General features: G+C 41.8%; 1 protein-coding gene across 1 annotated transcript in view; it reads right to left on the bottom strand.

The window, feature by feature from the left end:
• Positions 1-16,108, bottom strand: part of nrg1 (neuregulin 1) — a 218,729-nt gene that overhangs the window by 173,420 nt on the left and 29,201 nt on the right. Inside the window, exons 2-3 of the mRNA XM_043674320.1 lie at positions 15,659-15,839; positions 4,716-4,834 (exon numbers count right to left, since the gene is read on the bottom strand). Coding sequence (XP_043530255.1) covers positions 4,716-4,834; positions 15,659-15,839 — 300 coding nt within the window. The remainder of the gene's footprint in view (positions 1-4,715; positions 4,835-15,658; positions 15,840-16,108) is intronic.

The raw sequence follows: 16,108 nt of genomic DNA on the forward strand, positions 1-16,108 counted from the left end.
CTTTACAAAGTTAAATAAATCATGTAGGGTCAACAAGAATGAAATAAGGCTCTTTTTTGGAATATGGCTCATGAATTAAAAAAATGTTGTGTTTTAGCTTATCGGATGCTTGTCAGACTTTATAAGTTCAGGTCACAGATTTCTGGATCAGAGGAAGAAAATGATTTCCTCTTGCTCAATTGCTTAGGCATGCTTCAACACAAACTCTGTGCTTTTGCTGATAACGAGAAGAGGTTTCCAGTTACTGCGGAGATCTTTCTGTTCCTCACATTTCAGGAACGGAACTTCTTGCCAAAATAAAAATCAAGCAGAAAAAAAGACTCTGTGCAAATGACACCCCGTGTGTGAACACAGCAAGAGGATCTAAGCTTCCAGATTTCTGTTCCCTTTTAAAATGGGAGTTAACACTTGAAATTGGGAAAGTCTTTTCCCCTCAATTTAACTTTTGGGATTTGGTTATTAAGATAACACACACAAAGCATTGCATTTCATACATGAATGACCTCACACATGTTCAAAACAGGCAGAATGCCGGCTATCCAACAAACCCAAATGCGTTCTCAACTGCAAAGTATCTAAATTACATTTTGCAACAGAATGGGTTCCAACAAATCTTTCATGGTATTAGTAGCTCTCCTGCTATGTTCATTGAATTCTACTTTCCACACTTGTAAATATTAAATGACCTAGCGTTTTTGAATGAGATTGCAAGCCCGTGTTGACATTGCAATTTAACTTCACAAAGGGAGGGAGATGTGACTCCAGGTGTCAGCCCTGCCACATTTTCCAACTATCACACTTCATGCTTGAATTATTGCAGGACAGGAAACAAACGTCAATGGATTTATCCAAAGGGCTTCAATTCGCCAAAAGCACAGATACAATAACCTTACCCAACATATACTTAGTGCTGTGAAACTAGAAACGCTAAATTCAGATCCTCTTTCAGACTTGCTAACACAGGCCAAACACAACACCTGCTAACAGCCTCAATAAATGTTATCTGATCTGAGTATTTTTAAAAAAAGCTTTCAAAATATGAGCACCAAATAAATGCTTCACTGCTTGGGATTTCACAGCAAACATTTGTTTTTTGGCAAAGTTTCACTTCAATATCGTGAAGTGACATTAGAAGTCCTAATGATTTTCTCAAAACATGACATACCTGCCTCTGGAAAATTCCAGGTTTGAAGAAGTGCAGTAGTTAAGTCTGTGGCTTTATGTTTAAAACATGCACACGTTTAACCAGCCCTAAGGGTGCACATTAACCACACAAGAGCACAAAGGTGTTTACACAGAGAATAAAGTCATTGAGGAGTCATCAGCAAACGTTTCTTCCAAGAATAGTCTGCTGAACATCATAAATCACAAAAGCAAAACTTGAATGGCTTTCACTGAAGGTAGTCCTCCAGTCAGTGCTCATCTTTATTGTTTACCCAAGCAGTTACATTCTGCCATTTTTTTTTACTTTTGTGGAAGTTAGCACAATGAGAACCAGCCCAACAGTGATAACACCATTTGATGGCAGGATGTTTTGAGGGAAGGCGATGTCCTAATAGTATTATCACTGGACTATTAATCCAGAGACCCATATAATGTTCTGGGTTCAAACCCTGTCTTGGTAGATGTTAGAGTTTGAATTCAATAGGATGAATTGTTCAAGAATGAAAAGTCTAATGGTGACTATGAACCAATTGTCAGGCATAACCCATTTGGTTCACTAATTCATTTCGGGAAATTGGCCACCCTTATCTCATCTGATCTGATCTACATGTGACTCCAAACCTATCGCAATGTAGTTGACTCTTAACTCTCTCTGGGCAATTAGGGGTGGGCAATAAATGCTAACCGGAGGTATGCACATTCTATGAATGAATACTAAAAAAAAAAGCATAGGGCCAATGGAGAATGCAATTTGCTTTAAGGATGTTTAATTGTATGTATGATGTCTCTGGTCATTTGCTTTGTGTTGAGAAATTATGAACTTGTTCAGTTTTGCACAAAGATGTTACATTAATATCTGTGGAGTGGAAAGCTATGCAAGCACCAAGAAGACAGTACAGCGTCATTCATCTTTGCCAGTTCTGTATGTCTATGCAAGAGTCCATTCTCCTGTTCCCCTCCTGTTGAGTTACGTCGGACTGCTTGCATTGGCTGTCAATCTCTTTTTTAAAATGCCATTTCCTTTCGCAGGGGCAACTGGACCAGGGACTGCATCATAGCTGCATTTTAATCACTATCGCAAACTGTGATTTATATGTGAGTTCTGACGTTATAATGGAAGCATTCTGTGAGTGTGTGTCACAGTGTTAAAGTACCCTCTAGCTGTTAGCAGTGCTGCACTAAGGAAAAGTGTTGTTACATTGTGGCAAACAGACAGTTCCCATCATAAAAGTGGACACAGACGGTTCTTGTGGCACAACGGTATTGTCCATTACTTCAGCCCAGATGATTCAGGTTCAAAGTATATGTCATACGTCATAACTTCAGAAACAAAAATTGCTGGAAAAGCTCAGCAGGGCTGGCAGTTTTGAGGAAGGGTTACTCAACCCCGAAACATTCACGCTGATTTCTCTCCACAGATGCTGCCAGAGCGGTCGAGCTTTTCCAGCAATTCCAGTTTTTGTTTCTGATTTACAGCATCTGCAGTTTGTTTATATGTCATAACTTGCATGAATACGTTGATTAAAAATTTCTAAACTGGACCATCAAGATAACTGGAGCAAACATTTGCTCAGGGGGATGTGGGAGTGGCAATGTCAACTAGACCAGCCATTCGCCGTGGAGCTCAAGTTCAAATCAATAAAAATCTGGCCAGTCTCAGAGATGGTGACCACAACACTGTCAGGATTATTGTAAAGACCAATCTTGTTCATTGATGCTTACCAGTGTTCCTGTATTGTAGCAATTATTACAATTGCCCCTACTTGTAACTAGGCATAAACACTGCTGTAGCTCAAGCATTGGTGTATGGTGCAAAGATATGTTATTCCCTTAGTGGTTAATGAATCCTTTACAAACAAAAAACCTGGTTTCAAGTCCCATCTGCTTCGGGTACACAATACACATCAGGACAGATTGATTAAAAAGAAAATATCTCATAGTGGATCCAGACATTATAATGAAAGTAGCTGACAGATAACATACACAGATGTAGTCATGATTTGGAGATGCCGGTGTTGGACTGGGGTGTCGCTCCGAAAGCTAGTGTGCTTCCAATTAAACCTGTTGGACTATAACCTGGTGTTGTGTGATTTTTAACTTTGTACACAGATGTAAGCAGTGAGAAACTGGTTCCTTGTGGTAATAAAAAAATTGATAATAGCAAATTGGCTGATTTTTCATTTCCCAGAAAATAAAGAAAATTGGTTGGTAGTGGGAGGTAAAAATGGCCTCTCAACTCATCAGTATCTACTTTGTACCAATGCTCAAAACTTGTAATATATTGTATCATCTTTAGGAACATGGGAGGTAGGAGCAGGAGTAGGCTATTCAGACCTTTGGACCTACTCCACCACTCAATATGATTGTGGCTGATCATCCAACTCAGCCCCCTGTTCCCGCTTTCTCCCCATACCCTTTCATCCCTTTTGCCCAATGAATTATAACTAACTCCTTCCTGAAGACATTCAACGTTTTGGCTTCAACCACTTTTTGTGGCAGAGAATTCCACCACCTCCCCACTCTCTGGTTGAAGAAAGTTCTCCTGATTTCAGCCCTAATTGGCCTACCTTGTGTCCTTAGACTGTGACCTCCAATTCTGAATATTTGGTCATCAGGAACATCATTCCTGCATTTACCCGGTCTAGAATTTTACAGGTGTCTATGAAATAACCCCTCGTTCTCCTTAATTCCAGTAGACGCAGTCCTAACTGATCCAATCTCTCTTCGTGTCTCAGTCTTGCATTCACACAAATCTGTCAGATGAATCTTTGTTGCACTCCCTCTAAAACTGGAACATCCTCAGATAAGGAGACCAAAACTGCACGCAAAACTCCAGGTGTGGTCTCATCAAAGCTCTGTATAACTATGCAGTACAATACAGTATAGTAAATAGTCTGAATAAATTCAGTCTCTCTTTATACGGCAAGTCCTACCATCCCAGGATGGGCACTTCATTCCTATATGGAACATTGATTGCTGATTTCTAGCTTTGGAAAAAGTCTGTTTAGCAGACCCTTGCTCCCATATTTCTTGCTGATATGTCATGAAGATTAGTGAGACGAAAAAGCATCCATCACTGCAATCTGCAGTGCACTGCAAAATGCAACATTAAAACATTTCCACCACTAGGCAAAACTAAAAGCAGCTTGGCTTTTAACTCTCATTTATATTAGATAGTTAAGCATAAAACATCTGATTTGTTTGATGTTCTTTCATTGTTCTAAACAGAAATGCTAATAACTCACGTCCAGCATAAGAGGTTGCATTGTATAAGCCGTTACTATTGAATAAACCCTGGCATGTACATTAGGCATTGGGCCAACCCGTATCTAAATTCTCTCTTGCTGCACTTCTATCTGTTTCCACACAATTGCAAAGGGGTCACATTCTTATTGACTTTTCCCTATCACAGAACATCTGGTATGCTGAGACAACTTGGGGTAAACAGCCAGTTGAAGTGAAAATGTCAAAAGTAGCAGTTACAAGCCTGGTGATTGTGAATTAGCATAGACACACCCACCACTGACATGAATCAATGTAAACCCTCTTACCGGGTGTTACCGCAATGTTGCTAATAGACCGGTCTTCACCCTGCTGGTTGATAGCCTCACACATGTATTCACCGGCATGCGATGGCTTCACTTTCCTTATCAGAAGTTCTGATTCCTTCCTGTGAAGAGAGGCAAAAGTCAACTTCACTTCTGGGAAGATAACAGGAGGAAAGCAACACTAATACACACCCGAAGAGTTGAGTGCCTGTTGTGAAGAGGTGACCAGGTCATGCTGCAGTGGCGAGAGGTATTCCTGGAGATTAGATGTTAACATAAGAATGGAAACAAGAGGAGTAGAAGACAGCTCTTCATATTGCCGCCCCTCCTCTGCATCCAATGATCTTGAGCTTCAATCCCTTTTCCCCATATCCCTCAAAGCCCTGAGAGACCAAATCTCTGTCATACGAACCTAGGAAATGCAAGCAGGAGTATACCATTTGGCCCCTCCAGCCTGTTCCAGTTTAACACAGCTGATCTGATGTGGCCTTAATTCCACTTTTCTGCCTGTCCCCATAACCCTCGACTTCCCGTCAATCAAAAAGTTGTCCAAGTTCACTTTTTTGTCTATTCAATAATGAGATGTGGGCATTGCTGGATAGGCCATCATTTGTTGCCCATACCTCTTGGGTATATTCAATGACTCAGCCTCGTATCCTGCCATGGGACCCTGCAACCATACGGGATCAATGTGGATTTCAACAGTTTCCTCATTTCCCCTCCCCTCAAATTACCCAGGTCCCAAGCCTCCAACTCGGTACGGCCCTCCTGACCTGTCTATTACCTTTCCCAACTATCTGCTTGACCCTCCTCTTTGACCTATCACCTTCTCCCCACCTTCATCTACCTATCACATTCTCAGCTACCCTCCCCCCCCCCCCCTCCCATTTATCTCTCAGCACCCCTAGTCTACAAGCCTCATTCCTGGTGAAGGACTTATGCCCGAAACATTGATTCTCCTGCTCCTCGGATGTTGCCTGACCTGAACCGCACTCCTGACTTCTTCCTAAGATAGGGGAGTTCAAAATTGGGGGACATAGTTTTACAGTGAGACATGGATGATTTAAAAAGGATATGCGGGACAACTTTGTTTTTTACATTGAGAGTGATTGGTGTGTGGGATGAGCTGTCAGTTATGCAGGGACAGTCACAACATTTAAAAAGATATTTAGATAAGTTCATGAATAGGAAAGGTTTGGTAAGATATGGGCCAAATGCAGGCGTATGGAACTATTCCAGTTTGGAAACATGTTCGGTGTGGACGAGTTGGACTGGAGGATTTCCATGTGGTATGACTCTATCTTAAATAGGAAACCCCTCACTTTGAGATTGTCTCTTCATTCTAGATTCCCCCACTGGACGACACATCCTTCCAGCATTTGCACAGTCAAGCGTTTTCAGAATCTTGTGTATTTCAATAAAGAATGTCACGCATTCTGCTGAACTCCAGTGGGTCTGGGCTCAATTGTTCCTCATAATGATTCCTCTCCAGCCTAGGAATCAGCCAAACAAACCTTCTCTGAATAACCTTCTTTAGCCCTTTGATTGGCAAGGGAGTTGAGGTTTATGGAGACAAGCTGAGAAAAGTGGAGTTAAGTATACCTCCCTCCTTAAGTAAGGAAACCAAAGCTGTGTACAGACATCTGAGTATCATCGCAAACATGCCCTGTCTTCGTGCACTGGAGGGGTGAATGGCTTCTCTGCAGGAGTTAGGAATATACTGTACACCATAGTGTCAGCAAGGATAAAAATGGTAAGTACTACAGTGCCAAAACAATTAAGATACGGTGGGCCTCTTTGATAACAGTAAATTATTCAAATCATTTCACATCTAAAAACTTAGCTTGCCATTCACTTTAATTCTCGGCCTTTAAGCAGAGCTGGATTAATTCTGTGTCAAGATGTTGCGGCTTTTATTGATACTAGAGTTTTGCAACCCAGATCTTACGAAGATCTCCAACACCAGGAAAGACTCGCAGCAATCATGAGAAGCTGGTTTCTGAAGGCATACTCAGAGTTAGGCTGGAAACCTTCTTGAGAGTATACAGAAACAACTAGCCCTGTGTCTAATTGAGGGATATCTACTTGATGCTAACATAGGAAAATTCTCCAGCTCTGACATCTTTCACTGCTACACACCCTCTCTAAAGTTGGCTCATTGCTAGCCTGTTTTTAAAAAAAAAAATCTGTGGCAACCACATTTTTATAAAGTGGTTTAATGGCAAGGGCTTCTAGCCCAAATCTGTTTGGCTTTAAGCATTCAAGCGTGTTTCAGCTTTTCCTGCTTTCCAATTTACCTTCTCCCTCTCGGGTGGGTGGGTAGCAAGTAGTCATCTTCATCCCCTCCTCCACTAACTCATCAAAGAGGAGGAACGTGTGAACATGCACACATTGTGTGCACCTGTATACGTGAAAAATTTAAATATAAATACTAGCTAATTGCAGAAGCAAAGCCACATCCCACGACTCAGTAGCACAGCAGACTGTGCAACAACTCAAGGATAAAGAAAGACAGTCCTTATCCCTACTGTGAGACGCATTAGGGGCTGGATGTAATATGAAATATTAATAAAATTCCTTTTTGTGAATCATCTATGTGCACTTGGTACTAACAGTTGACATAATGGGGAAATACATTCTCAAAACTTGTGGGGAATGGTCAGGGAGGGGATGGGATCTCACTGATATTTAATGTTTGACACAAATTTAGGAAACAAATTTACTTCCAAAGCTTCTTGCAGGCACTTTGCACAAGCTGTTTATTAGGTGGTGCTGGGAGCCTTCAAATTCTCTATTCCTATTTGATCTGGAGAGATCTGTTCCAGTCTGTTGCTTATCTGAAGATGAGCACATTTGATGTTAAAACACAGCATCAGTATGCCACTGCACACAATAATGCACATGGTGGCACTCCACATACCTTTCAACAAACTCAACAGGGTGGCTACTTATTAAAACAGGTATTAGCGTGAGCCCAAGTATGAAAGCAAATCAAGTTAGTTGTCCATTAGAAGGTATATGGCAGAGATGTACAGTATGTTTTTGTGTTCAAACAGAGTGGGGAACTTAATGCAACAACAAATTACTATCACATTGTATTTGAACTGAATGGAGTTCAGTGGGAGTGTATCTGATCTAGGACTAAATTTCCTTAGGCATTGCAGAGAGGCCTGTCATTCCATAACTACAGATAAATCTTCAAGTGGCAAAGCTAAAGTACTTTCCTTCAACAGCACCTGGCGCATAGGACCCATCTCCTTGGAGTTTCTGAAAGTGAGTTATGGGCTACAATATTACTGTTTAGATTAGATTAGATTCCCTACAGAGTGGAAACAGGCCCTTCGGCCCAACCAGTCCACACCAACCCTCCGAAGAGTAACCCATCCAGACCCATTTCCCTCTGACTAATGCACCTAACACTATGGGCAGTTTAGCATGACCAATTCACCTGACCTGTACATCTTTGGACTGTGGGAGGAAACCGGAGCACCCAAAGGAAACCCATGTAGACATGGGGAGAACGTGCAAACTCCACACAGACAGACAGTCACCCAAGGCTGGAATCAAACCTGGGACCCTGGTGCTGTGAGGCAGCAGTGCTAACCACTGAGCCACCCCCGTGCTGCCCCACATGGAGTCCAAATCACAAGCAGACTCCATTTGAAGTTCTGGGTGTCAGTTCACGTTTGAATGATTGAAATTCTCATTTAAAATTATTCAAAAGGAGGAGACTGTCACCTCTGAATCAACAAATTACGGGCTTGAGAACCACTCCTGAGATTAGTCTCAACATTCCAAAACAGTACTGAGGACAGCCACATGCCTGGAGCTGGTATCTTTCAGATAAGACATCAAGTCAAGGTCCGTCTGCCCTTTCACAAAGGATGCTATGGCATTAATCAAAAAACAGAGAAGTTCTCACAGATGTCCTGGCTAATATTTATCCCTTAATATACACATTATAACAGACTACCTGATTATAACTGTTGTGTGAAGGACCTTACTGTGCACAACCTGGCTGCCAGATTACAACAGTAATCACACTTCCTAAGTATTTTACGTTGGCTATAAATTACTTTGGGAAATCCTATGGTCACGAAAAGCATCATATTAATCCAGGTCTCATGTTTTTCACATTATCCTTTGGAATCAACTATAAGAAATGTTAAAATGTTCTTACTTTTTTCACTGCATGATTAAATTTGGTTTCAATTTCTAAGTTCTCACTGCAGGCACTAGGCTTGATTCATGTCTGCGCCAAGTTGGCTCATCCCAACCAAAGAAGTGACAGGGGTGCTCCAATTCACCTCTTTGTTGATGGACTGAGAATGGAAAGCACAATCTGATCTCATCATTCCTCATTACTACTTCCATCACACATGGAAGAAAGCTATTTGAGTAAATATGAGAGGGACGTGAAAGCATAACATTTCAAGAAAGAAAATTGGAATTGTATGCAACACCCATTGAACTCAGATTTCTTGATTTACTCGCACGATCAAGTCATAAAATGGTGACAGCATAGCAGACAGCCATTCAGCCCTGCATCTCTGTGCTGGGTCTCAGCAAGAGTTACATAGCTGGTCTCACACCCCTATTTTTTTTAGCCATGAATCTTTCTCCCCCCTCTTCAGATAATAATTAAATTCTCTTTTAAAAGGCATGATTGAATCTACCCCAACCATGCTTTCAGGCAGTGCATTCCAGATCCTCAAACAAGTCACAACATAAAAACATTTTTAGATTGCCTTCTGCCAAATCACCTTAAATCCTCCAGTCTTGACCTTTCTGCCAATGTCAACAGACTCTCCTCAACTATTTCTCCTGCCCCGTGCTTTTCCAATTTAGTTGTTCTTAATTTACCCATTCAGGCATGTTGTGAGACGTCTCTGGAGTCAAAACTAGGGACTTTTTGACCCAGCGTTAGAGAGCCACAATACCCTTCTTTAAATTGCAGCATGGGTGAACTTGCAGCATGGGTTGGTACCTGGGATTTCGATGTTATGGCTATTTTGGTGACATGGGTAGAGCAGGGACAGGAATGGTTATTACAAGTTCTGGGATTTAGATGTTTCAGTAAGAACAGAGAAAATATTAAAAAGGTGGGGGTGGAGTGGTGTGGCTTTGTTAGTCAAGGACAGTATTACGGTGACAGAGAGGACGTTTGAGGACTCGTCTACTGAGGTAGCATGGGCTGAGATTAGAAGCAGGAAAGGAAAGGTCACCCTGTTTAGAGTTTTCTGTAGACCTCCAAATAGCTCCAGAGATGCAGAGGATAGGATAGCAAAGATGATCCTTGATAGGAGCGAGAGTGACAGGTTAGTTGTTATGGGAACTTTAACTTTCCAAATATTGACTGGGAATACTATAGTTCAAATACTTTAGAGGGGTCAGGTTTTGTCCAATGTGTGAGGAGGTTTTCCTGACACTGTATGTAGACAGGCCAACAAGGGGTGAGGCCACATTAGATTTGGTACTGGGGAATGAACCCGGCCAAGTGTTAGACTTGGAGATAGGTGAGCATTTTGGTGATAGTGACCACAATTCAGTTATGTTTAGTGATGGAAAGGGATTGGTATATACCACAGGCCAAGAGATATAGCTGGGGGAAAGGCATTAGCGATGCAATTGGGTAAGATTTAGAATGCATAGGATGGGGAAGGAAACTGCAGGGGATGGGCACAATTGAAATGTGGAGCTTGTTCAAGCTACAGCTACTGCGGATCCTTGATAAGTAAGTACTGGTCAGGCAGGGAGGAACCTGGCAGGGAGGAACTGGGCTGCAGTTTACTAAGGAAGTTGAATCTCTTGGCAAAAGGAAGAAGAAGGCTTATGTTAGGATGAGATGTGATGTCTCAGTTAGGGTGCTTGAGAGTTAAGATTAGCCAGGAAAGATCTAAAGAGAGAACTAAGAAGAGTCAGGAGGGGACAGGAGAAGTCGTTGGCGGATAGGATCAAGGAAAACCTTAAGGCTTTCCATAGGAATATCAGGAATAAAAGATTAAGAAATAAAAGAGTAAGATTAGGCCCAATCATGGATAGTAGTGGGAAGTTGACCATGGAGTCTGAGGAGATAGGGGAAGTGTTAAATGAATACTTTTTGTCAGTACTCACACTAGAAAAATGCAGTCGAGGAGAATATTAAGATACAGGCTACTGGACTAGATGGGATTGAGGTCCACGAGGAGGAGGTGTTAGCAATTCTGGAAAGTGTAAAGATAGCTAAGTCCCCTGGGCTGGATGGGATTCATCCTATAATTCTCTGGGAAGCTAGGGATGAGATGGCTGAGTCTTTGGCTTTGTTCTTTATGTCGTCATTGGCGATAGGAATAGTGCCAGAAGACTGGAGGATAACAAATGTTGTTCCCTTATTCGAGAAGGGGAGTAGAGACAACCCTGGTAATTATAGACCAGCGAGCCTTATGTTAGTTGTGGGTAAAGTGTTGGAAAGGGTAATAAGAGATAGAATTTATAATCATCTAGAGATGAATAAGTTGATTAGGGATAGCCAACATGGTTTTGTGAAGGGTAGGTCATGCCTCACAAACCTTATTGACTTCTTTGAGTAGGTGACCAAACAGGTGGATGAGGGTAAACCCGTTGGTGTGGTGTATATAGATTTCAGTAAGGCATTTGATAAGGTTCCCCTCTGTAGGCTATTGCAGAAAATACGGAGGCATGAAACTGAGGGTGATTAAGTATTTTGGATCAGAAATTGGCTAACTGAAAGAAGACAAAGGGTGGTGGTTGATGGAAAATACTCATCCTGGAGTTCAATTACTAGTGTACCACAAGGATCTGTTTTGGGTCCACTGCTGTTTGTCATTCTAATAAATGACCTGGATGAGGGCATAGGAGGATGGGTTAGTAAATTTGCGTGTGACACTAAGGTTGGTAGAGTTGTGGATAGTGATGAAGGATGTTATAGGTTACAGAGAGACATAGATAAGCTGCAGAGCTGGGCTGAGAGGTGGCAAATGGAGTTTAATACAGAAAAGTGTGAGGCAATTTACTTTGGAAAGAGTAACAGGAATGCAGAGTACTGGACTAATGGTAAGATTCTTGGTAGTGTAGATGAGCAGAGAGATCTCGGTGTCCATGTTCATAGGTCCCTGAAAGTTGCCACCCAGGTTGATAGGGTTGTTAAGAAGGCATACGGTGTGTTAGCTTTTATTGGTAGAGGGACTGAGTTTCAGAACCATGAGGTCATGCTGCAGCTGTACAAAACTCTGGTGCGGCCGCACTTGGAGTATTGCATACAGTTCTGGTCACTGCATTATAGAAAGGATGTGGAAGCATTAGAAAGGGTTCAGAGGAGATTTACTAGGATGTTGCTTGGTATGGCAGGAAGGTCTTATGAGGAAAGGCTGAGGGACTTGAGGCTGTTTTCGTCTGAGAGAAGAAGGTTGAGAGTGACTTAATTGATACATTTAAGATAATCAGAGGGTTAGATAGGGAGAGCCTTTTTCCTCAACTTTAAGTGCATTTAAATTGTATTGGATAGGCATATGGATGAGAATGGACCAGTGTAGGTCAGATGGGCTTCGGATTAGGTCGGCACAACATCGAGGGCCAAAGGGCCTGCATTGTAATATTCAAATGTTCTATAAATTCCACCATCTGCCACGGTGGGATATGAACCCATACCCCCAGAGCATTAGGCTGAGCCTCTGGATCATTAGCCTAGTAACAATACCACTATGCCATCATTGCCCTCAAAGTCACAATGCACAATAAGGCCCTATTTTTAATCAGAGCTGAAAATGTGTTGCTGGAAAAGCGCAGCAGGTCAGGCAGCATCCAGGGAACAGGAGAATCGATGTTTCGGGCATAAGCCCTTCTTCAGGGCTTATGCCCGAAACGTCGATTCTCCTGTTCCCTGGATGCTGCCTGACCTGCTGCGCTTTTCCAGCAACACATTTTCAGCTCTGATCTCCAGCATCTGCAGACCTCACTTTCTCCTATTTTTAATCAACCTATTCAGACATGTTATGTCTAGGGCGAGTAGGACTTGAACTTGGATCTTCTGGACCACAGATAGCGACACTAACACACCACCAGAAAAGCCCTAGCTTTACCAACAGATTCTTGTAAGTGAAGTTTCTCAACCCCGGCACTAAACTCAGATTAATTTAGCTGCAGAACTTGTTAAGATGAGAAATGTCTCACAGCTATCCCTCCCACGTTACTCCTGCAAAGATGATATCAGCATTCGCTGTTTGAGCAAACACATTCCAAAATCAATAACAAGCCAAAGTTTTTAAAAAATGCATGTTAATATTAATGACTTTTTATAAGGCAGTGATTTTTCCTGTAATTCAATGTAAGAGAACAGAATAGTGATGGGTACTGCCAGTCCTTCACTGCAAATCAATAGCTGTTTAACTCCATCATGCACCATCCTCAAATAGAAAAGATAATGGAACTGTAACACTATTATTACATAAAGTTCTCTTTTATGAGCACATATTAGCCCTTCATGAGTTTAAGCCAGTAACTTAATCCTGGAGGTCAGATAACAAACAGTGAAACTTTATTCCCTTTTTGAAATAACTTCTCAACTATCTTCTATTTGGTTTCTTCTTTTGTTATTTTTCTTCTTGCTCTACCTGTCTCTGCCCATTTCTGCTCATTCATCTGATTCTGTCCAAAATATTTCACTGCAGTCCCAGCCTGAGTCCAACCAAAATGCAACTGTCCATATCCTATAACCCATCATCCTCTATTAAATGATCTGAGCTCTCAGTCTACCATGGCTTCAATTTTCAAATTTTCATATTTAATTCTTATCTGGTCTCATCCCTTCCAAGTTCTATACTTGCCACATAACTGTTCCATTTTCCCATTGTTGCTTTCTGTCTCTCCCACTCTTTTCCCCAACATAGGCAGCTGTGTCTTCTACCATCCCAACCGTAAATTGTGGGATTCCCTCCCCAACTGTCTCTGTCCCTACTTAAAAGTTTTTTCAAAGTCTCTCCCTCTCTCTGACTAAGGATTTAATCTCCCCATGTATTGTGAGATATGAGAGAATGGAGGGCTTTGTAAATAAGAGGTTAAATCAGTTTGCCAGGGCACAGAGAATTATTGGAGGTTGCTGGCATCGTTTATTGACATTGTCTATATTCATCTTCATCTAGATGTTGGTCTCCCCACAACCCAGCCACAATTCTGCCACCTGCCACTCATTATCACCCCTGCTCTTCCCAGCCAGAAAAGGCGAAGTGGTGAAGGAGGAGGAGCCAAAGGAAAAGTAACGAGGCAGATTGGGATGGTGTTTGGAGATGAGGAGGGAAACTTAGTGAGAATCTGACAGAATCAGACTGACCATTTGTTTTATTGCCCACCCAATTTTGAAATCAAATCCAATAAATGTCATATTGATGCCAAATCCTCAGTTCTTTTGACATGCTAGGGGTGAAACAGTGGCTCAGTAGTTAGCATTGCTGCCTCACAGCGCCAGGGACCCAGGATCGATTCCAGCCTCAGGTGACTGTGTGGGATTTGCATGTTCTTCCCCGTGTCTGCGTGGGTTTCCTCCCAATGCTCCGGTTTCCTCTCACAATCCAAAGATGTGTAGGTTAGGTGAATTGGCCATGCTAAATTCCCCAATGCGTTCAGGGAAATGTATGTTGGGTGCATTAGTCAGGAGTAAATGTAGAGGAATAGTTTAGGTGGGATACTCTTCAGAGGGCCAGTGTGGACTTGTTAGGCCACACTGTAGGGATTCTATGATTACTATTATTTTCCACAAATGAAGAGGACGATGATACTGGGGAATCCATCTGTTTGCTAAACAGCATAATAAACAGCATGTTTTGAAAGCTTTTCTTTAAACTAAAGGCTGGTTTAGAAGGTTTTAAAGAGCAAAAAGCAAGCCATTTACATGGTTAAACAAAAGACAATACTCCAGGGAATGTTCAGAAATGCATGAGGCAACTCTGTGAGATCTATAAATTTCAACTTTAAATCAACACCGCTCTCAGCTAAAGTCAGAGACTGAGAAATTAAGGGATGGCCCTGCCTTCTCGAAGGGCATTGTGGGTTTATCTACAGCACATGGACTGCAGCGGTTCCAGAAGGCAGCTCACTACCATCTTCTTAAGGGTAGCTGGGATGGGCAATAAATGCTGGCCCAGCCTGCGATGTCCACATCCCACAAGAAGACAGATAAAAGAGGTCTGGAAAAGATCCAGGCTCCGAAACTCTACTGAACAGGGGCACTTGGAGATGAAGCAGATGACATTATGTTTCAGAGCTCTCACTCATTAAAAGGGTATATTACAGATATTCTTAAGAAGGTATCAATCAAAAGAACAGTGGATACATTCAGCTCTAACTTTGGGAATGAAACATATAAACGCATGCAAGGCCATAAGCTCCTGATAGCTGGAAGTTAGTAAAAGACATTTAGAAGCATCAAACAGACTGACCCTCTCTTAAACAGCTACTATCATCCAGGTTGTGGAAGCAGAGTTGAGTGACACAATTTTTCCAACAATGTCAGACAAGTGAGACATTTTATTTGTTCTCCAGACGTGAACAACACCAGCAGGGGTCACATTTATTACTCATCCTCAGCTATCAAGAGTGGGACGTAGAGTTGGACTGGATTCACCCATCATTCAGGATGCGATTAGAAAAGTGGACAGTTTGATTTTCATTTCAAGCCTTTAATGTGTTAGATCACAAGTTACCAGAGCTATTTTGTCTGGTAAGGCAACTTGGAATATGAATCATGACCTTCTGATTACTGATCCAGGATGCTAAGCGCTTTACCCAGGAGAGGGACAGTACCGCAGGGTGCACTGATAATCAAATAGAGGAAGACCAGTTTAACAATAAATAGGATGAAGACACTGTCACTTTGATCAAAGGATGCATCTTATGAAATCTCCTGCCAGTCAACAATAATCGCAAAAAGATACCACATTCGGAACTGGACATACCTTTTCTTTCTCTTTATCCGGATTTCTTTGGATTTTTTATTACTGATCAGTTCTTTGCCATCTTTATACCATTTGAAGGTGGGTTGTGGATAACCTGAAATGGCTTCACATCTCAACACGAGCTTCTTCCCCTCATTCACCACCACATCACTCTTCAGTGGTTTTATCTTTGGAGCTGAAGCTTTGAGATAAAAAGAGAAAAAAAAGGGCTACTGGTTAAACTGCTGTCTCCCAAGAGTAAAATAAGATGATTATCATAAGAACTTTTTAAAGTATTCAGTCCCTCAAGCCTGTTCACTAGACTAAACTAGCTGCAATAACACAAAGCTCTTGTCTGAAAGTCTGATGCTATTACCCATAGGACTGGGTTTTCACCTGTACATGCAAACATTGCAAATTGTCCGTTAAGCACAGAAATTTCATCTCCATTGATGTTAAAAGTCAGCATTT

This window comes from Chiloscyllium plagiosum, chromosome 32 (genome assembly GCF_004010195.1).
Source record: "Chiloscyllium plagiosum isolate BGI_BamShark_2017 chromosome 32, ASM401019v2, whole genome shotgun sequence".
Taxonomy (NCBI): domain Eukaryota; kingdom Metazoa; phylum Chordata; class Chondrichthyes; order Orectolobiformes; family Hemiscylliidae; genus Chiloscyllium; species Chiloscyllium plagiosum.